The sequence below is a fragment of the Callorhinus ursinus genome, unplaced genomic scaffold (assembly GCF_003265705.2).
Source record: "Callorhinus ursinus isolate GAN/ISIS: 27379988/994484 unplaced genomic scaffold, GSC_fseal_2.0 scaffold4, whole genome shotgun sequence".
Lineage (NCBI taxonomy): Eukaryota > Metazoa > Chordata > Mammalia > Carnivora > Otariidae > Callorhinus > Callorhinus ursinus.
The window spans coordinates 154,128,472-154,150,923 of NW_027397066.1; the positions used below are offsets into that span (position 1 = coordinate 154,128,472).

The following is a 22,452-nucleotide window of genomic DNA, read 5'->3' on the forward strand; positions in this document are numbered from 1 at the left end:
CCCGTCTCAGAGCCCGAGGGCCCGGCGGCAGAGGCGGGGGATGCGCTATGGGTATAGATCCAGCGGGAGCCAAGGTACCACAAGCGGAGCTTCAGAGTTTCGTGATGATCAAGGTGAAGGGAGGAGTCGAGCTCCCAGAGGGAGAGGCAGGAAGGGAAGGAATGGGCAGGCAGGGGGCCTGGCGCTGGGGTCCCGCTGTCTCCAACGCCTTCCCAGGCCTTGACTTTAAGACAGAGATCTCTCCCGGTGACTTACCAGCGGGGACTTGTCGTTCATGTACACCATGGGGTCCTGCAGAGGAGGAAATGGAAGCAAACGACTTAGGATTCTAGAACCGAAAACCCTAAGGACGCATGGAGAGCATTCCTCCTGGTCAGCTGGTGACGCACGAGGACCCAAGTGGACACGGTGGTGTGGATATCTCTCCCATTCAAGCACTTTTATCACTGTGTTCAGCAGCCCTGCAGAGAGTGGGGTCCCCTCCCACCCACGGCTCAGAGGCTGCTCACCAAGGATTTCTCCTCCTGCCTCAGCCACTGGTAATCTTCCACCATCTGCTTCTGCTGCTTGTCCAGGATCTGTCGCATCTTGAGCCTCTCGGCCTCCCAGAGTTGCTGGGCCTCTTCTCGGCTGCTGGGTCGGATGAAGTCCTCCTCCTGAGAGGACAGCTGGGAGAGAGGAGAGGACATGAGGAGTCCAGCGCCCAGACCCAGGCAGGGCAATCCTCCGAAGAGCCTGTGGGAGCCACAGACCTTGGCCTCGCCTGCTGCTTTGTTTCTTGCAAGGTTTGTTCTTAAATCCTTAGCCATGGATGCAGACAGTTATTGGCTATGTTGCAGTGTCATGTCAAACCCGAGAGCGCAGCACTGAACATGCATCGTATTTGAACAATTAGAGGATCTGTTCGTACAATTTCATTTTCAAATTACTGCCCTAATAATATTTTCTCAGTTGGCATTTCTCATGGTTGTGGTCATGTCATACATTTAAAAATGCAAAGCCAGCCCTCTGGAAAGCCTTGGGTGCTTATCACCACCATCGGAACACTGTGGCAGGGGGCCTGGGAGCTTTGAGGAGCGCGGTGCCGCCTCTAGGCTCACGGTGTGCAGTCCTGCAAAGCTGACCATGGAGGGATGCAGGCTGAGGGAAGGAGCGACAGTATGCACCCATGTGATTGTGCCTTTTTATGAAAACATACTCTTTATTAAGCTAGTAGTAGCTTGGGTTATCGAACCAAAGGCTAAAAGAAATGCATGAGCTGAGAGAAAAGTGAAGAACAAAATTTAAAGCAATATGGATCTATAGATATGCAGTACATGCTTGCTCTCCCTAGCTTTATTAATCTAACCCTCCTTTTAACTCGTCTGAAGGGCTCTGGAACTATAGTTTCACTTGGGAGTTCTTAAACAGAAGGTGTTACATGTTTTCTTACTCCTTCCTTCCCCTCAGTCTTCCCCAGGGTTCATTTATATCAGTATCTTCTCGTCCCTTCAAACTCTGGCTTTTTTCTGCTCCACACGATCACCTTGGCCTCCCGAACTCATGTGTGCTATTGTCATTCTTTTGACTGCAGAAAGCCCAGGGTGACCTTTGTCAGGAGCAGGACACTTCTGTGACATCCAGACCAGCAGCCTCTTCAGATCCTTGCTTTTAAAGTGGCCATTTTACATACAAGTCACTAGCATAGAATGCTAAAAATTATTCTCTATCTACTTTAGCAAGCCATAATCACTGCCAAGCCTCTAAAAAAGATTTTCCCCACCAAACCCTTTAAAACACACTTGAATATAACCACACAGTTTCAGATTAGTTATATTGGTGTTTTTCCTAGTGCTCACTGAGTTTCAATCACGGCTCTTGATTTCTAAAATACTTCCCGCCTGACACCCCCCGCAAGTTAGATTTCTTGCTGAAATATTCTTTGTTACTCTATTCAGCACCTACTTATTAAGGAGCTACTATGTGGCAGGCATAGGGCTGGGTGCTGGGAGGGCAGTGATAATAAAATATACAATGTCCCTGTTCTCATAGGGTGAAGTAAGCAACAGTTAGACCAGGTTTCTCAACCTCAGCACCATGAATTTGTGGGGTGAGATCATTCTTTATTGGGGGAGATTTCCTGCAAATTGGAGGATGCTCAACAGCAAGTCCATAAAATAGATGCTTTTAGCATCTCCCCAGTTGTAACAAAATGCCTCCTGACATCTCCAAATGTCCTCTCGGAGGCAAGACCATCTCAGCTGAAGGCTACCGAGTTAGACCTTACTTTAAGAAAATAAATTTCAGGTCATAAGAGTATTTTACAATCACAGAATTGATAAAATAAGATTTTTTTCCCAGATACTGATGCTCCAAAATGAGGGTATTTGAAGGCTATAAATATCTGCAGTTAAATGTCAATACCTACAAACACAATGGTATGGCTACCCCAGGCTATTGACAAATAGTGACACACAGGAACAAAGTGTCAAATATTCTGAATATTGAATCTCTAGGTGAGATTAGACTAGTCTAGACTAGACTAGACTGAGAAAGACTAAATACTGGTAGAGGAAGTTAGTAGACTCAAGAAAACACTGTATAGTTTTGTAAGTGTTAAAGGAAAATTCCCACTACTCAACTGTCTAGGTGTCCCAGGCCCGACCACCATCTCACCAAATATTTTAACATGTATTGGAAAATGTTCCTATGTCTTACAATTTCATAATGAAACCCAAGGAGAAAATAAGATTTTAAAAAATTGATCACTTTAGGGCTTACTTGTCTGCAAGGTACCTCAGATATTCTTATCAGGCAATAGCAACTTAGATTGCTGGTCACTTTTAAAAGGAATCAGGCTCTCGTGGTGTCTTAAAATGACTCTCGCAAGCTGTAACTCCTTCCAAATTTGACTACCCCCTCCCATCTTGCCAGCTTTATTTCCACCTCCAAATGCATCCTCCTGTGTTCTAGCCAAACAGGTCCTGCACTTGCCCTGTGGCTTCCCATTACTCAGTCTTGGATCCTACCTATGCATCTGCCTCTTTTATCTCCCATACCCCAGTTTCTTCCTGTCCAAATTTTCCCCATCCTTCAAGGCCCAGCTGAAAAAAAAGAAAGAGCTGTTCTTTTCTCTAAACTCCTAGTGCACCTTTCCATTATCTCTGTGTGCCACTCACAGCTTTATGGCTTGCATTACAGGTAAGTGTGCATCTGCCATATTCCTTCTGGCTGCCTGAAGCTCACCGAAAGCAGAACGCCCTTGTTCTCCCTTCAGCACCTAGGACAGTGCCTGGCAAAGCGTTCCTGCACAAGGTAGTTCATTGAATTTTATTATAATTTTAAACCTCAATTGCGAGGTCTTCAAGAGGGAGATTGCTGCCATCCTGACTCTTGTGTGGAATGCCAGATTCCCAGATGAGTCAGGCAAGAGAGTCAGTCAGTAGAAAAATTGTTTTTGTGGGGAAACCATCTCTGATTTTTGTTAAATGCTTTCAGATGCTTTGCAGGAAGCCTATTATACCTTTCCAGCATTCTCCCTAAAAGAGGTTTTCTCAGTCTTTCTGATGTATATCATAAAATGGATTTTATATTTTTTACTTTTTTTGTTTACTTAAAGAAACATCCATTATATTCTTTTACATAGACCTTCCTTATGACAAGTACTTCTAAACCCCTAACACAAAAAGTCTTTTCTTCCCTGCTGCACAGTATGTCTTTATGGAACTGAACAAAGTCTTATGGTGAAGGGGGATTAGACAAAGGCAGTGCCACCCCGGAAATGTGCAAAATAGCTTTTTTCTAAAAGGACACATTTTAAAGCAAAACTCAATTACGAATAGAGTCAAGGACAGGAAGGTGGAGGAACTGAGCGTTGCCTAAATTATAGTTTATACTTAAAAATGCAGTTTTATTATTGTTAAGTATGTGTTAAGATATAAATTGGTTAAATTAATTTAAAAGAGGAAAATGAGCTAGGTCAGGGGAAAATTTAGTCCACAATAGATCTTACTGCCTAGAATTCTAAGTTACCTTATGCATTTCAAAATTTTGCTAAATTAAAAATAATGGTACAGAATATACCAACATAACTTTCCTATGTTTTTCAAATCTGTTGTAATAAACATGGAGTTTTTCCAAAAACTTTTAGAGTCATGTATCCTGAGCCTGAAATATCATGCATGTATACAGAGTTAGAACTAAAATAATGCCTTTGGTTTGTTTTGTCACATACCAAGACTCAGTTTAGTAAAGTATATCAAATATTCATGCCAGATGATCACACCTCCATTGAAGGAGAAGATGGGTGCTGAGAAGTTACAAGTGCATATCTCTTTTACAAGCAAAGCTGCTTCCCCCCCCACCGCCACAAAACTTGACGATTAGAAGCTAGTCCATGAAGTACTCAGGGCCCCATTGGCGGTTACACAAAGACGTGACTGGGAAGGGTGGCTTAGCCCCACACTAACCCCCAAGCTCCTTCCTGTACAACATCAACTTTGACAAAAGCAGCAGGAGTATAGCCACAAGGAAACTTTTCCTTTGACTGAGGAGAGATTTAGCAACTGAAGCAACCAGGCAGGAAGGGCAGAACTGGGCAGAGCCTCCAGGATCTTTTATTCTCTGGCACCATCAAGCTTGGTTACCCTCTGCCCACAAGCCACCACACTATCCCCCCTGCCCCCAGGGCTCAGGAAACATAGCACCAAAGTATGGACAGGGGCAGGTTGAGGTCCAGCTGTGTCCTTGGGAGTAGAGCCTGACTTGGCCCCCAGCTTCCAATGTGTTTGCAAAAGCGAGGAAGTTACAGAGCCCCTTGATGGACTGACTGGTGCATTAAAGCATGGAGGGCCCCTCCTGAGCTGGAGGATGTGGGGTTCCTGGTGTCCCAGACACCTCCCTCTTCCAGCTTTCTGAGTTCGGGCTAGGACCCAGCATGCAGAGCCCTCTTACCCGCATGCTGTGGCGCTTGAAGACATTGTGCCGGTGGAGAGGTGGGGTGTGCAGTGAGTTTACAGGAGATGGATACTCCATAGGGCTGGTGAGCGTAGGTGAGCTGGCACACAGACCCTCAGGGACCTATTCAGGAGAAGTAAAGAAGCACCAGCACAGGGACAACACAAGAAGGTGGACAATTAGCTGCTACAAATGTGAGCACAAAGAAGCAATAATGGGCACCACAGGAGACATCGGACTTGCTCTTCAGGAGCTAAGAATGTGGTGTGGGCATTTCGTTGGTCTTGTTTGGGAGACATGGCAGGGCGATACACACGGCTCTTGGCTGGGAGTCAGCGCAGCCCCTGTGGCCTCATTCATCTGACAGCCAACCATATGACGCTCTGCGTACAATGGGGTCCACATTATGTTACTGACCTACTGAGTCCATGTCTCCTCCTTCAGGACTCTTCAGAAAGGAGTTCTGTTTCATAAACATGTCGCAAACTCGCAGGTATGATTAGCCCACAGAAATATGTATGTGTGTTTGTATTTAATCACTATTTTAAACATCACAAAAAGGTATGATTCTTTTTAGGAATATTGCTTCTATCTTCTGCATCAAGGTTTTCTTCTTCACACAACAAGGATTTAGCTGTTAGTTCTTGGTTAGCCTTGTTTTGGTACCAGAGTGTTTCCTTGAGAAATATATGACCATGGGACACCACCTTTCTGTAAGGAGCACTAGATAAACAGACATTGTTTCTATTGGTTGAGATGCTCCACTGCTGAACAGTGACTCCGAGCTGAGGGATGTAAGAGAAGAAAAGAGATGGGCCTTGGCTCCCTGTGACTGAGATGCAGGACACAGACACAAGACAGAGACATTCTCAGACAGGGATCGACATCTTGGGAAGATCCCATGGTTGGTAATGGTGGAGGCATGAGGAAAGCGCCAATGGAACCTTGCTCTCAGCTTCTGGCCACCTGGGTTCTGCCTAAGGTCTCCATGGGGAGCCCTAGGGAGCAACTCCATCCTCTGGGAGCATCAACTATCCCCAACTGCCTGAAATTCCTTCTCAGAAAGCTCTGCTCTGGGTAGGGGGCCAGGAAGGCCTTGGGCATAGAGAAGTAGCTATAGGCAGGCACACAGAGCAACAAGCACTATGGACAGATGGACTGAGCTTAAGGCAAGTCTTAGCTGAGGAGAGCCTGGTGGAATTGCATTTTGATTCTTTTGATCTCTGGGCACTCTGAGTTCAAATTTTCTTGTGGGTACCAAAGAATAGTCAATGCAGGCCAACTCCATAACCCAAGCAGGTAATTGCTAGTCCTCCAAGGCACGAGAATGGAATTTCAGGAAGGTCCGAGTTGAGGAATGGCCCCAAATTTCCCAGCCCTCTGGTTACATGTTTACCTGGAACTGCAGCTTGGGAGCCAGAAGGTTGGTTTGTGGAGGGGGTCTATACTTGGGCCGGCTGGGCTGGAGAGAAAACACAGAGATGAGTCAGTCCATGCCTCTCTCCTTGAGTGAGCATAGCTCACCAAGGGGAATATTGGGCTGGACACAGGTCAGGCTTATTCAGAATAAAGGAGAGATGAGGGGCAAAGTTATCATTAAAATCATTTGCATTCACTTACTGAGCACCCATTATGTGCTGAGTGATGAGAAGGTACAAAGAAGCCAGTCTCTCTGCCCTCCTGGGGGACATCACTAATTGAAGGGTTTACTGATCTCTGGTGTGTAACCTCTTTAGATATGGGAACACCTGTCAAATCAGCTGTCAAAAGCCACATGCTTCCAGAGGTAACGAGTTACCGAGGGCTCAGGCACGTGCAGAGGCTTCATGGAGGAGATGAAAACTGCCTGAGGGAAGGATCAGGGCATGCCAGGCAAGGGGGGACAGTGAGAAAAGGCCTTGGACCAGACAGGCCTTTGTTATGGACTGTTTGTGCCCCCCGCCCCCACAGATTCATATGTTGAAGCCCCAGCCCTTAGCGTGATGGCATATGGATGTAGGACCTTTGCCAGATAATTCGGGTTAGATGAGGTCATGAGGCTGGGGCCCTCATGATGGGATTAGTGTCCTTATAAGAAGAGACACCAGAGCTCTTGCTCTCTCTGTTGTGCTAAGACACAGTGGGAAGGTGGCCATCTGCAAGCAAAGAAGAGAGTCCTCACCAGACAGTGAATCTGCCAGCACCTTGATCTCGGACTTCCCAGCCTCCACACTCAGTCTATGGTATTTTGTTATGGCAGTCTGAGCTGACTAATATGGATATGGTCCCTCAAAACCCACCCACATAATGGCATGGTAGCAGGGCACTGGATTCTGAGTCCAGAGATGCCATGGAGGGTGTGGACATGGAGGCTGGACATAAGGGACCCAGACCACTCCCCATTCATATGCCCTCAGGGACATCTAATTTGCCCCTAAAAATTACCAGAGACAAAAGTGCTCCAGCCCCTCAAGGGAAGAGTGTCCAGGGTGATTCCCTGCCCGAGATTCCCTCTGAGGGGTGTGCTCCCCTGGGGCCTCAGATCACACCTGCCAGGGTACCCATGTGATGGGGGCTAAATTTGGTGCTGGCGGACAGTTGGGTTGAGGGCCAAGAGGACCACAGGAGCACATCCTGCCTATGCTGGAGGAAGAGGGAGGAGTTACACAGTCAGGCCAGGAGTGGGCTAGATGGAGACCCAGCTCTGCTTGATTCACAGGATCCATGAGACCAGGGCTTGGTTTACCTTGGGTGGGGGTTCCTGGTAGGCTGCGGGCTCCAAGATTTTGGGAGGTCGGTAGCGAGCATTCCTCTCCTGCTCTATAGCGATGTCTTTCTCCATCTGATAAATGTCACTGCCAAGGAGTCAGGTCCGATAAAGAAAGAGGAACAAAGTTAAAGACGCTCCTGGGGCCTCTTTTCTGCAGTCCTTCCTCTGAAGCCTGGAGAGGCCCAAAGAAGGACCTCTGGGTCCCATTTCTGTCTCCTCAGAAGAGTGGCTGGGGAGACCCCTCTGAGAAGGCTGGAAGATGGACCCTGGGGCTGCTTCCCCAACAGTGAAGTTGGGAGGATCACAGGAATGGATCCATGGTGGGAAAAGCCCTTGGAGAGCCAGTCCTACAGGGCAGTATAAGTGTGTCTCCCGCCCACCTCATCCTTGCATCTTGCCTTCCTGTGCTTGCTACTGGCACCAACCCCCTATGCAGATTTCTGATATCCCAGCCAACTTCATGACCAAGGCCTGTGTTCTGCATCTCCTATTTTTCATTAAGCCACCCACCAACACATTCCTGGTGTATACTAATGAGAAATGGCTGTGGATTCAACTCCTGGGTTAGCTATGTGCATGCTTCTTGCCCTTCTTACTCAATCCACTGTTTCCCAACTTGGGAATCACAGATCCTAGAGGACTCTGGAATGGTCACAGGGGGTCCCTGAATTCACATGTTCATTGTCTGTATTCATTGTATTCGCATGTATTCATTGTCTGTAGACCAAGTATTATGTGCTACCAGATACATAATATTTGTATTGTATTTTCAAGTGTACATGAATTATACTGTACATTATATAAATAATTCATTAGATAGCGTAGCACATTTTGCCAATCAATAAATTCTGAAAATGTAACTATTGTTACAGGGAGAAATTTTCAGAATTTGACATTAAAAGGGCCCCTCTTATGCCCACAAGATCAGGAAATTTTCATCTAATCCTTTCTTAACTCTCATGGAGAACTGCCAGGCTGTAGCTTGAGGGGCGTATCCCGGGCTCCTTGGGGTCTTTGGATATCCTTCCAGTTCCACAGAAAGCCTGCTCCTAACTCCATCCATGGTGGGGGCTGGCCTGGGTCCTCTAATGGGGTATCCTTCTCAGCCCACAGAGAAGCACCTGTCACAACTCCCCAGGGTTCTTAAGCCCCCAGAATGAATTAAGATCTCCCCTCTTACCCTCATCACCTCAGAACTTTGGTCCTTTCAAATTACATCTTTCAAATACTTTTCCTGGAACTCTTTTGCTTCTCAAATTTCCCATATGAAGGACCAAAAGATGAGACTAGAATTAATCAGGGGTGTCAACAAAGGGATAGACAGGAACAGAGATGTCTTTTAAGCTGGAGGCCTTGCGACTGTGTTGGAACCCCTGGCCCCACAAGCAAACTCAGTGTCATTCCCACTGCCCCAGCATGGGCAGTCCCAGCTTGCCCGTTGGGGTACCTCCCTGCAAAGCAGTTTCCAGGGGCACCTTTCTTTCTCTAAAAAATGCCAACACATTGACTGCAGTGCTTAAAGTCAGTTGTTTTTAACATTAATTAAGCACTAGATTCCCTAACGCAGGGGTCAGCACACTGTTGCCCACAGGCCAAATCCAGCCCTCTCCTATTTTTATATGGCTCCAAACTAAGAATATTTTTTACATTTTTAATGACTGAAGAAAATAAAAAGAAGAAACTTCATGACATGTGAACATTATATAAAATTCAAATTTCTGTTCCCCCATATAGTCTTCCTGAAACCCAGCTACCCACATTGATTTTTTACGTATTTTCTATGGCTGCTTTTGAGCTATTATGGCAGAGCTGAGTCGTTTTAACAGAGGCCATATACGGCTTGCAAAGCCCAAAATGTTTACTGTCCGGCCTGTTACATAACGTTTGCTGATCCCTGCCCTAAAGGAGGCCAAAAAAAAAGTCAGACCACCCAAGGAGAAGCTGTTGGCACGCAAGCCACCCAGGAAACAGGGGGACAATCTAAAATGTGATCTGACAGCACCCTTCACCAGGAGAGAATAATGGCTCTTGGATGAAACATCAGACGTTCAGGCTGCCAATGCTCCATTCAGAAGGGAGAGGCTACCCCCCGGGTCGCTGTCTTAATGGTCAAAAATCAGTCACTCTCTTCCCCACTATCTGGGAGGAACAATCAAAGGCACAGAGGCTCAAGGGTGTTGCTGGAAATGCAGGTCCCATGCCCGAGCTGGGCCTCCTGTAAAGAGCAATCTCTGCAAAGAGCCTAGGCACATCAGTGAAAGTCTGGTTTAGACTTTGTGCTCAAACCTGCAAAATATTTTTTGGAATGCATACTAGGAGCAACATCTCGTGCTCGGGGTTGACAGATACCAAGATGGTGAGGCTTACGCAGGCTCACTCTCTGTGAGTTCCTGTCTGACAGTGAACTTGGTTTCAGTCCCCTGTCCTCTGACTGAGCTGCTGAGCCTCTGTGACATGTAGGGCACTGTGCTTCTGCTGGGAGGACCAGCCAATTCCGCCTGGACACATGGCTCCGTGTTGGTCAGAGGGGAGGTCCTGGTGCAAGTCCCAACCCCACCCGTCACGGCCACAGCTCTGAGCCTGAATTCTCTCATCCTTAAGGTGGTCATGGCCAACTGCATCTTGTTTCGGGAAGTACGTTCGTTTTAAGCCCCTAAGAGCAGCTGGAGAGTAGACTTGCTATCTGGGGTCCCTGCACCTGCAGCCCCCCCACCCCTGCTCCATGGTCACCTGAGGTTGCACACGAGCTCGGTGAAGCGGGGCCGCTCACTGGGGTCGTAGTCCCAGCAGCGAGTCATGAGGGTGTAGAGGACAGGTGGGCAGAGGTCGGGCTTGGGCAGCCGGTCCCCTTTCTCGAGCACCCCGATGACGTCCTTGTTCTCCAGCCAGAAGAAGGGCTGCTTGCCAAAGCTCAGGATCTCCCACATGCAGACAGCTGAAGGCAGGTAGAGAGGGCTCAGGACCTGCACTGGGGAGGACGCATGCCCGGAGAGGCCAGTCCACCTTCCTCAGGAAAAACTGTGGGACCTTCTGAGTTCACCAGCCTCCCCCTCTAGCATCCCTGAGGGCTTGCCCAGTGTGGTGGTCCACTGAGGGACCAATCACCTGCATCTGCAAGTGAACTAAGGCTCCCTCCCTAGAGCCCTTCCACATGGAGTTATTAGATTTTGTGGGACAAGGAAGAGGGGCCAGTCAAAGGGCATGTTGTTGGGACCACCAGTGCCTTCCCTTAAGAGGGAGTGCAGACTATTGGAAAGCTGGGGTTTGAAGCCTAGCACCAACACTTGCTGCCAACACAAGCCCCTGGCCTGCTTGAGCCTCAGTTTCCTTATCTGAAAAATGGGAATAATAATAATGAGCTTTTATTGGGCTGGCCATGGAGAACTGAGAGGGATAATCTGCGTGGCTGTGTGCTCTGTAAGGGGCTGTCCATCTATCACCTGGTCTCGTTCTCACCTCTCCTTATACCTGCTTCTCAGAACAAACTTCAGAGTTTGATCCCCTCTAGGGGATCACGTCAGTCCCTGGGACTGGTTGGTGGAGGGCATGCTCCCCTCAGGAGCCTTTTCCAGGAAGATTAACCAATACTGCCCAGGCAGGCCTTTAGCCCATATCATCCCCAACCCACCACGGCCCCCCCCCCCGCCCCATTTCTGGGACTTCTCAGTGGCCACAGCAAAACAGAACCCTTGCAACCCAGGGATGGGGGGCCAGACCTCTACCCCCTGGACCCCCTCTTAGCCTGGTCGTGGAGGGGAGAATCAGAACCCTTTCCCATGCTCTTCTGAAACTCCACTGACCAAACATCCAGACGTCACTGGCTGTTGTAAAGCGGCGGAAGTTGATGGACTCAGGGGACATCCACTTGATGGGGAGACGGGTCACAGAGGCTTGGGGTGGGCAAAGAGATTTACAGGGGTTATTTTGTGAAGAAAGATCCAGAAAAATCCAGAATTACAGCCTATTCTCCAGAGACCCTTGGCCTGGGCTTTGACCAACTGTAGCCTTTTTTCCTTTCTTTTTTTGGGGTGGGGTGGGGCTGCAGCGACCCCTCCAGGGACAAGTCCGGGGCCAAACATCCCTCACCTTTGTAATACTCCTCATCCTCAATGTACCGGGAAAGGCCAAAGTCCCCCAGCTTCACACACTCAGTGGAGGCCACCAGGACGTTTCGGACAGCGATGTCCCTGGGAGAGAGATGTGGAGGTTCAGAATGTTTCATTCTGACAGACAGATGGACAGAGAGGTAAAGGAGGAGAGTGCCGGCCAGGGCCCCAGGAGGCTGGGCTGGCCAACCAGGTCCCCCCCCCACACGAGGCCCTCGGCCACCTCCTTCTACCTCCCCGAGGAGCTTTATCTCCCATTACCCTTCCTCACGTGGCTCCAGTGTGAAGCCAACTTCAGGTTCCCAGGACTTGCTCCGCACACTTGCCCTGAAGGCTATATCCTCCCCTCTGCCAGGGATGCTGTCACCCTGCTGATTCTTCAAGGGAGAGCCCTAGCAACTTTCCTGGTCACTATTCTCCCCTGCTTCTGCAACTCCATTGGACTGTAGGCTTCTGTCGTGGCTAAGAGCAACAGCTCCCAGATACCCTCTAAGGAGCACTAGCATGGTCAGGACCACCAAAATTCTGTACATACCCTGCCTTGTGACAGAGAGACCCTCAGATGCCCCTCACCAGCCCCAGCACAGAGGAGGAGACGGGGGTGGGGGGCACAGAGAGCCGAAGGAGCTTGCCCAGTAGGTTCTCTGGGCGGGGAAAGGGGTCAGCCCAGGCGGCCTAACTCCAGAGCTGAGCTCTCACCCCTCTCTGGGAAGCACCCACTGACTCAGTGTACCTCATGTTCCTGGCATCGTTTCTAACCCAGGGTCGTCTGCTCGCTTCTCACAGGCAGGCTCCATTCCCTGTCATTTGTCTTTATAACTGAAAAGCTGACCTCAAAGCAGGACAGCTTCACCCAAACAAGGGAAACAGATCTATTATCCCACCACCTTCCCCTCATGACTATTTACATCTCAAATTTTACCCTCATGCTAGAAGGTAAGCTCCACAAGGAAAGGGAGTTTGGGTCTGTTTTGACTACAACTTTATCCCAGAGCCGAGGACAGCACTTGGAGACACAGGGTGGAAGTTCCAGAGGTGCTGAATGAGTGAATGGAACGAATGAATGAATGTTTATATCCCCACACATTGCTTTGCATAGTATCACCCACAAGACCACATACCCCACGTCCATGGTGTTGGATTGAAGAATTCATCTGCTCACCCCAATATTCTGGGAGCACCCCCTTTGTTTCCTCCAGGGGATCACATCCCTTGTGGCTGGAACCTCCTTTCAGGGACTGGGAACAAAGCCAGGTGGAGAAGGGGCCCACCCCCCAGCCAGAGGGAGGAGAGGACTTGGCAGCTGGGTTGCTGAGGACCGGGGGCGGGGGCGGGCAGCTGCTCAGGCTGGGAAGGGCCCAGACCCCAGGATCTTCCTGGTGCTGCCCCAGTCCCATCCCCCTGCCTGGGCCGCATGCCGCCAAATGGGTGAGCCAGCTCCGTGCAAGTGGGGGAGCAACTTCCTAGACCCCTCCGGGAAACGGGCTAGACGGCGCTGAGCTACAATCAGATGCTCCGCACTTTAGATTTAGTCTTAATAACAATGCCATGAGGCACGTATGGCGATTCCACCTTTCAGATGAGGCAATGGGTTCCTAGCAGGTGCTCGACTCGTCACATGAGGCAGGACTAATGCTGGGGTCTCAGTACTCGTCTGTGTGGCTCCAAAGCCCTGCATGGCCCCAACCCCTCCAACGGTCAGGTCGAGGAGCCCAGCTTCCTCCCCAGCCCCACCTATGGACACAGTTGATGCTCTCCAGGTAGGCCATGGCCTTGCAAATCTGCAGCGAGTACAGGACAAGAGTGAGCACCTTCAAGGAGTTCTTGTTTCTCTCCAGGTAGTGGCCCAGCTGTAGGAAGAGGGAAGATGCCATCAGGACCCCAGCACAGACGCCGCAGGCAGCCACCAAGCCCTGCCCCGGCAAACCCAGGTTGGCAAGATGTTCCGGAAATTTCCCCTACACACAATCTCTGGGTTGTCTGGGCTGAATACAGACGGCAGGAAGCTGGGAGTGAAGGGCCCATGCTCCAAATGCATCCCACCCGGAGGCCCGGCTCAACAGGGTTCCACCCCTGCCATCCCCAGCTCACCTCACCGTAGGGATACAATTCCATGATGATCCAGGTGGGCTCCTCTTCAATGATACCGATCAATTTCACGATATGTGGGTGGTCGAGATTCTTCATGATCACTGAAGTTGGGGGTAGGAGGGATGGGCCAGAGTGGCCCTAAGTTCCAATACGGGGAAACAGGCTGGGCTGTCCCAACTGGGAGAAACGGGGAGGGAAACCCCTCCTCCCGATGGAGGTCCCTGCACTGTGCGAACCCTCCCCATCCCCGGTTCCAGGCCCCTCTCCCATCTTGGACATCCAGGTCCATGTCATCCCAGGGGGTCTCTTCCCACTCACGGGGGCTGTGTCACTTCCCAGGGAACATGTACCTGCTTCACTCAGGAACTTCTCCTTGTTGTCCAGAGTGCAGTCCTTCTTACAGGTCTTTACGGCGACATTGATTTTCTCCCCTTTCTGCAACGAAAGTCTGTTCAGAGCCCCTTGGGCCAGCCCAGGACTCAAAGGAAAGTGTCCCCTCCCTGGCGCCACCATGGTCATCCCACAGGCTTGGCTGGCAGCTGAGGGAAGACAGGCAACATCTGGGCCTCCCGGTCTCTGCCAGGCACCTCCCTCCCTTACTTCCTTCTTCCCCCCACTCTCCTCCACTCCTCTCCAAGTCCTGACTTCACTGCCTTTTTTTTTTTAAGATTTATTTATTTATTTGAGAGAGAGAGAGTGCATGAGCAGGAGGGGCAGAGGGAGAGGGAGAGAGAATCTCAAGCAGACTCCATGCTGAGTGTGGAGCCCGACGTGGGGCTCGATCCCACGACCTTCAGATCAGGACCTGAGGCGAAACCAAGAGTCGGACGCTTAACCGACTGTGTCACCCAGGCGCCCCCTGACTTCATTGCTTCTTGATTAGGGTATGTCAGGACTAGAAAGGACCTTTGAGACTAAAGCCTCTGGCCGTCCAGATCAGGACACTGAGGCTCAGGGCCAATGCTCTGCCCTTTGTTCGTGGGTGTGTGTGGAGTGCATGCAAAGCCATCCGACGCAGTGTTCCAGTCTCTTTCTCTCTTTTTATTGTTGGCTTTTGCATTTTTGCTGCCTCTTTTCCTTGGCTCTACCCTTTCTGCACGGTCCCACCCCACTGGGGCCTCAAAACTAGCCCCTGCCTCAGATCCTGCTCTTCCTCTTCCCAGAGCTACGTTTTCTCACACTTCCCCATGTTCTTGCCCGTCAAGATTCAGCCAACTCTTCCCCAGGTCCTGCCTCCATTTTACTCCCCGGGCTTGCTATCCTTCTGGGAAATGACCCTAGCTTCCATCACTCCCTGGGTATTTCATAGATACTGCAAATGCCAAGTGGAGGAAGAGCCACATATCATGGTGGCCGCTCCAACCCCAGAATATATGAACTCCCCTTTCGTTCTATGGAAAGGTGGGAGAGGAGTGTCCGCGAAGAGTCTGGAACTCACGTGATTTGTGTAGACACCTTCATAGACCTCCCCAAAAAAGCCTTCACCAAGAATCCGATTCAGGACCACATCTTCCCGTGTGACGCCATACCGCGGCCCTGGGCAGGTGGAAAGAGCAGATAGTCTCACTATCCACTGGTGCCCCTGGGAATCTGAGTACCTGTAGGCCCCAACGCCAGGCTCTGCTCCCCTCCTGCCCAGGCATCACCAAACCCCTCAACAACATCTCAGCTAAGATGCAGGAGTTGGCCTGGAAAAGGGGTTCTAGAAGGTTCCATCATCTCAGACTTGGAGAAAAACCACCACCCTGTTCCCTCTGAAGGCCAGGTCGCATATTCACACTCTTGGGACCCCCACACACATCACAGGCACACACAAGGTCAATAGTGTGGGCATAAGAGAATGATCTCAGCTTTCAAATCAAAGGTGTTTCACTTCGGTTTGTCCCTGTCTGCGGCACACATGGGAGGGGACGAAGGAAGGAAATAAAGTCCCCCCGGGGTGTCACAGGTGTCCCCACAATGTCGCTTCATAGGGCCCTGGCTCTGGCCATTGTGGTGGGGCCAGAGATCTACCTCCGGGCCTTCGCAGGGTCTCATCGGGAATCTCAGCATAGATGTCTGATTCTGGAATGATAGAAAGAGAACATCCTATGGGTAAGACGCCCTCAGCGGGCACCACCGGGAACTGGGCATGGGGCTCCCACATGCAGGCCAGCAAAACCAAGGCTGACATCCCGGGGAGGCGAGTGATGGAGGGAAGGGGAGCCAGGCAAGAACTGGGGCTCCCGTCGCACGTTTTGGCGTGGCCACAGAGCCTAGGGCACCTTGACGTGAATCCCTGCTCACTACTGCCTGGTTGCATCATTTAGGGCAAGTTACTCTCCCTCAATCTCAGTTTTTCTTTCTGTGAAATGAATGTTTCCAGGGAATGTCATAAAGATCAAATAAAATAATACCCATGATAGATTTAACGCTGCTGGGGGCTGAATGTTTGTCTCTCCCCCAAATTCATATGTTGAGATCCCGACACCCCAGTGGGAAGGTATTTGGAGGCGGGGCCTTTGGGGGGCAGTGATTAGGCTTAGGGGAGGTCAGGAGTATGGCGCCCCCCCGCTGTGGTGTTTGTTATGGCGGCCCAAGCTTAGACAAACATGGCGCCCTGTATTAACTGGTGAATACATGTTAGCTATTAGGATTCATGATGCTTTAAGCTGTCACTGAGAAGTCAGAGGGGAAGTGTGCTTTTCTGCAACTTTGAGGGAATCCGTGGCAATGCACAAGAGCAGGCAGAAGAGAGGCTCTGGACACAGGCAGAGGACTGCAGATGGGCAGGCTCACCTATGCTGCAGCTGTCTGAGAGGTGGGGCCGCTGTGCCTCCAGGCTGCTGTAGGAGGAGAAGAGAGGGCAGGAGCCCAGTGAACTCAGAGCCTGGCAACACGGCCCGGGGGCAGCCTCGGCCCACCCTCTCCCGGCCGCCCCTCCTGGAGGCCAGCTGCCCCTGTCCCTCTGCCTGCCTGGCGGAGGAACACCCTGTCCTGGCGACACCAGCCTGGGAGCATGGCCCCCGCTGTCGGGGGGCAGGAAAGAGGGGACAGCGCCATTCTCCGTACGATGAGGCCAGAGGGCATTAGGACACGGGACTACCCTTGCAGGGACTGATGGGGTGAAATTTACTGGTGAGAAATTGCCACTTAGGAAATGCTGGGGTTCCTGTGTTCTCCCCTGGGGCCTGGAAACCAGAAACCATGGCGGTGGGGGCTCCCTATTCGTTCTGCCTCCTCCCAGGAAGACACAGGCTGAGTGCAGACCTTGTTCCCTGTCTTCCCGTTGTACTCACAGCATGGGGATCTGGGGCAGGCTGTTCCGCTTCTCACCATCTGGGGAGAGGGCAGAAAGGGGGAGCTGGAGCCAGGAACACAGGGTCCTGGATGGATGGCTGACCTCACTGCTCCCCTATGAACCAACACAAGGGGGATCCCTTCCCACCATTCTGTATCCTCCGAAAGTCGGAGTGGAAGCTGGCCTGAAATAGAGTCCTCTTAGTAGAAGAAATTCTCGAGTTTCTTTCTGCCACCACCCACATGTTCCAACCTGGACCCCTGCTTCCTGATCCCATCCCCAAATAGACACATGTTCACAGGAGGGACCAATCGTGTTCTAACACTAGCTTTGCTCTTTCTGGGGCTACAAACACCTCCGCTCCAGAAGCCAGCCCCCAAACTGCCTTTGGCCGGGGCCTGCAGCTAAGGACCCAGGATGGGTCCACAAGGAGCATCCTTGTGATGGAAGGACTCGGCAAGCACCTGGTCCCACTTCCCGAGGCTCTTCGTTCACATCTTGGTCAGTGGTTTCACTTCTCCTGCTCTGCCTCTGGGGGCTTGTGCCACATCTGCTCATTGGGCCAGTTTGCCTTTAAATGGAAACTCACCTTTTTTGGGATGAATGATGAGAGAGCCTTTGTGCTCCCCCTGCAGCCGGCAGTAACCGTCCACCAGGTCAGCCATGTTCTCGGCCTCTGCCAGAGAGGAGGTTTTGATGGACAAGGTCTGCAGAGAAGAGACCAGCCAAGGATGAGACTCAAAATCCTTGGCTAGAGTCTGCCCCACAGGACTGGAGAAGAAACTGCATACTCGGAAGGAGGAGACGACACCACCCATCTCCGGCCTGGAATCCATCAGCACCTGTCCTGGGGCTCGGCTTGCATTCCCCCATGGCCACCAGGGGGCGCACTCGTCATCCCTCCCCACTGGTGACCCTAAACCCTAGGAAGGCCAGTTCCAGTTAGGACTTATTTTGGTCTCTGAGTGCATAGCACAATGCCTTGTACCTAGTAGGTGCTCCATAGGTAAGAGCAGAAACTAGGAGAAGAAGGAGTGGGCAGGCACAGACAGATGAAATGGGAGAGAGACAATCAGTTTGCAGTCTGAGTTCTCTCTGATTCTTCCACCCACAAAAAGCCCAGGTCCCCGGAAGTCCTGTTACTGAGTCATCATTCACTTGTTCAAAGTTAGACCTCTCATATGTACCTTAATTTCTGGTCACTTCACCCACTTTAAAAACTCCCCCAACTTATTTCTTAACATTTTTAAACAGCTTTGCTTCCTGATACATTTCCCTTAAAATTTTTTTGTCAACCCAGTACCTTGTCTGAGAAATAGGTGCGGTTTTCTTAGCAAGATCCCAGAAGCCAGGCTGACCTACACAAGGAATCCCACCCTGCGGTTGCATGCCCTTGTTTCAGAGCTGCCAGGGGCCCAGAGATGCTCACCTGGGGGGCGCCTTCGATGCCCAACTGCAGTACCGCCTGGCCCTCCTCCAGGGGGAGGCACCTGATGGACTTGATCTGCTTGAATTCGGCCAGGCAGGTGGGCTGTAAGAAAGGAGGGACCCTTCAGACCATCCCACTCCTGGGGTCGGGCCATGAAGATTGGTCAGTCTGGGGGGAGGGGTTGTAAGGAAGCACCGAGAGCCTCCCTGTGGGATGAAGAGAAAATCGAAGACAATGAAGACTGAAAGGATCATCTGGTCTAAGCTCCTCTCTTTGCAGAAGAGAAGATGGGTCTAGAGAGCCGGGACTGGCCCAAAGTCATAAGCCACATTGGTGATAGAGCCAGGACTGGATGCCCGCCCCCCCCCGCTTCCCCAGGTCTTTTGACTTCCAGGGGAATGATTGTCCCATGTTGCCATTTCCACAGCAACTGTTTTATCTAAGCCAGAGGAACAGTGATGGTGCCCTTCTGTCTTCTCTTCCCCCCAAACCACCCCTGCCGCCCAGCCTCTGCGCAGGGGATAGCACAGAGAGGGAAAGAGCCATCTGCCCCATGTTCCAAACACTCTCTCTATGGCTATTCCTATCAAGGACCTCTCTGATCTCAGCCAGGGGAAGGAACAACTGAAAAGCCGGACAAGGTAGGCGGCAGCAGAGAGGGGAAGGCCACTTAGCCTGGGGCCGGGTGCAGCCTGCCCTTCTCTCTCTCTACCTTTGCATCCTGACTGGTCAGCTGGCGGATGCCCTTAGGGCCAATGACTAGGTCCACAGTGATGTTCCATCCTTGCTGGAATGAAAGGAAGAGAGGACTGTTGCTTCAGTTCTGTTTCCCTCCTACTTCAGAAATTTGAGAAGAAGCTCACTAAGTTAGACTGAGGCCACTGTCTCCTGGGCCCTCCAGCTCCTTCAGTCTTCCAACCCTGCCAGACAGATTACTCTCCTCCCAACACCCTGCTGCTCTGCCCACCTCCAAGATCCGTAGCCAAGATCAGTTCCCTTCCTCAGGCAAGGGAACTTGGCTGCGTTTGACAGTACGTTGGTGAGGCCCGGCTGCCCAAGGGTCTTGGCTTATGTGGGTTGCCACAAGCAAGCACACCCCTTCTTGGTCCCCCATGTTGGCCTCATGGGTCTGTTCCCCGAGAGGCCTGGAATTCAGGTCAGGGAGAGAATAAAAAGGACGTGGCATTACAATGAGTTCACAGCGATAGGTCTCCTGGTCGATGTTGGCAAAGCCCGCGAGGGTGTTGAAGAACTTCATGACACACTCCTCCTCCTTGAGCGAGGCGTACTGCTGGAATGTCTGCTGGATCATCTTCCGGAACTGCTTGGGCTGGGGTGGGGGGCATGGTCAGTGATGAGCGGGCCTTGCTCCTCCAAGCTCTGGCTCCTTCCCTGATCTCACCAAAAGCCTCTCTGCTGCTGGAGGATGGTTCCCAGGCCTTTGCCACGAGAGCAGCAGTGAGCTGTTACCTAAAGCACACACCTGCTGTCTCAAGGGAGGCTCACCATAGCCCTGGCAGGGAAGCATGGGAAGTAGCATCCCTAGGCCAAGAAGCTAATTGGCCTCTGATGTGGAAATGGAGCCAGGTTTCCTAACTGCAAGCCACAGAAAGGGCTCACTAGATGCTTTTAGTGGTCCTATGCCCACAGATACCCTGGCTTTCCCAAGTACCCCCAGCCCAATGCCATTAGCTCCAGTCTTGGAGGCCAACACAAAGGGGGTCTCTCTGGCCCCTTGCCCAGTGGTTTCCTCACCTTTAAGTTCTCCTGCATCTGCTTTGGGAAAAACAGGTCCAGCCCCACTTCCTTCCTGAAAGAAGAGGGGGGGAAAGTGACATTTGACTCCCCCTTACCCCTAATCCAGGACTTCAGGCCAATCAGGAAGAGGCAAGATGGCTTGAGGACCAGGGGAATGGGTCCTGCCTGGCTCTGGTCTGGGGATGAACAAGGTAGGGAGTGAATAGGAAAAGCAGGGCAGCAAGGAAGGAAGGCAGGAGAGGCGAGGGCCAGTGTCAAAACTTACTCCAGGAGCTCGAAGTTGGACTTTTTGTCAAGTGCATTGTGGGGCATGTCTTTGAAGAACCGCCTGGAGAAAGAGAGAAGTCATGGACAGGTTGATGGTTGGAGAACAAGGCCATTAGAATGCCACACACTGGTCTAGAAGCTCCCTTTCTCCTTCCAAATGTAGTCACCAATGGAAAGGAGAACATTACGATTACGAGAGTTAAAAAAAAAAAAAAAATATATATATATATATATATATATATATATATTTATACTCCTGTGCTTTGGGAGGCCCAGCTCTGGCCCAGTTTTGGGGCAGAGGAGGAAGATGGCGGTTCTATCTGTGACCTCTAAAAACAAATGACCCAAGGCAGCCAATAATGATCGTTGGAAGGCCTAGCATTCAGTGGCTCGAGTATATGGCCCTCTAATGGCCCAATTCAGTGGTTCTCAACCAGGGGCAATTTTACACCTCCCTCTCCAGCCTGGAAACATTTGGCAATGTCTGGAAATCTTTGGTTGTCACATCTGGTTAGGAGAAGGGTGGTCCCACCAGCATCTAGTGTGTAGAGGCCAGGGATGCTGTTAAATATTCTACAATTCACAGGATGGCCCCCCAACCAAAGAATTATCCAGCCCCAAATGTCCCTATTGCTGAGATGGAGAAACCCTGCAAGCTTGATCCAAGGAGAGAACTCAGGGATCTGGGAAGAATGCTCTTCCTTGACCCATTTCTCTCTACTGGGTGTCTGACAGAATGGGATAGCAGATCCTGGAGGAGCAGGCCAGCTGATTAAAGCAGGCCCAAACTCTGGAAACCAAACAATAGGTCAGTAGGAATGATATTCGCTTGTAGGACATGAGGAGCCTATCCAGGGTTCTCCCCTGGATGGACGGTCATTCTCCTCCTACTTCTACCTGAAAATGTTTATGGTTAAGAGCCCAAATTTCCACACAGCCCCTCATGGAGGCTTTAGAAAGTTTTCTGAACCAGTGTTACCCGCTTGCCCCCCAGGTTCACAGAAAACCTCAGAGCATGCCTGTGCAGTGCTGGTCATAGACAGCATGGCCTCCAGCCATTCCTGCTGGCTCGAGGGAGCTGCAAAATGTACTCCTAGGTAACTAAACACATTGGCTTGCTGTACGCACTTACTTAATTCTAACAGAATAAGTGTTGGCAAATGCCCATCACAGAAGAGGGTTTTAGATCTTTCAGGGTTATCCATTCATTCAAATACATACTGCACTCTCAGTCTGTGCCAGGCAATGAGATGCCAATGCCGACTTTTAGGATTTGATAGGATTTCACAATCTAGTGCATGGGAGCCAATCAGGGCCTGGTAGAGTGAAGCATGAGTACAGCAGATCTACGTAGGGTAGGGGAGGTGGGGTGGGCATGAGGAAGGGGAGCCTTCAAGATGCTAAGACCCTGGAGCCGGCTCAGTGGGAAGAACCTATGGCCACCATATTGCTTGTGATGGACACTTCACAGGCATGCTCTGAGGTTTTCTATGAGTGTAGAGTGCGAGCAGACAATGCTGGCTCAGAAAACTTTCTAAAGCTGCAGAATAAAATGAGCTCACCAGGTTGAAAAGGGAACGAGAAGAGTATGACACACAGCAGGGTCTGCTTCCCAGCAACCCCCCCCCCCCAGTGACAGCGGTCTCCTTACGTCACTCCTGGCTTAAGGCAATTGAATGAATGAATGAGCTTTGAGACTATGGATGGATGAAAGAGTTCCAAGGATGGGGATATTTAAATAAGTCTTAGTAAAAAAAAAAAAATTGGGGTTGGCTAAATGGAAGGGGAAACAAATTTTCAAATGAACACTGAGGAATTAAAGTACGTGAAAATAACA

The 22,452-nt window shown here is 50.7% G+C and overlaps 1 protein-coding gene across 4 annotated transcripts in view; it reads right to left on the reverse strand.

Annotated features, from left to right (window-relative positions):
- PTK2B (protein tyrosine kinase 2 beta) overlaps positions 1–22,452 on the reverse strand; it is a 126,632-nt gene that overhangs the window by 5,488 nt on the left and 98,692 nt on the right. For 3 of the 4 annotated variants that reach the window (XR_003208782.2, XM_025873790.2, XM_025873792.2), the window contains exons 6-26: positions 20,614–20,676; positions 20,346–20,400; positions 19,780–19,920; positions 19,303–19,377; positions 18,591–18,692; positions 17,751–17,868; positions 17,160–17,199; positions 16,660–16,706; positions 15,895–15,945; positions 15,320–15,417; positions 14,232–14,316; positions 13,882–13,982; positions 13,525–13,640; positions 11,771–11,871; positions 11,485–11,574; positions 10,415–10,619; positions 7,661–7,769; positions 6,332–6,397; positions 4,933–5,058; positions 510–668; positions 256–291 (exon numbers count right to left, since the gene is read on the reverse strand). Coding sequence is in view for 3 of the 4 variants with exons in the window: in XM_025873790.2 (XP_025729575.1) it covers positions 256–291; positions 510–668; positions 4,933–5,058; positions 6,332–6,397; positions 7,661–7,769; positions 10,415–10,619; positions 11,485–11,574; positions 11,771–11,871; positions 13,525–13,640; positions 13,882–13,982; positions 14,232–14,316; positions 15,320–15,417; positions 15,895–15,945; positions 16,660–16,706; positions 17,160–17,199; positions 17,751–17,868; positions 18,591–18,692; positions 19,303–19,377; positions 19,780–19,920; positions 20,346–20,400; positions 20,614–20,676 (1,984 nt within the window). In the remaining variant the exon portion in view is untranslated. The remainder of the gene's footprint in view (positions 1–255; positions 292–509; positions 669–4,932; positions 5,059–6,331; positions 6,398–7,660; positions 7,770–10,414; positions 10,620–11,484; positions 11,575–11,770; positions 11,872–13,524; positions 13,641–13,881; positions 13,983–14,231; positions 14,317–15,319; positions 15,418–15,894; positions 15,946–16,659; positions 16,707–17,159; positions 17,200–17,750; positions 17,869–18,590; positions 18,693–19,302; positions 19,378–19,779; positions 19,921–20,345; positions 20,401–20,613; positions 20,677–22,452) is intronic. The other variant, XM_025873791.2, reaches the window with a different exon arrangement.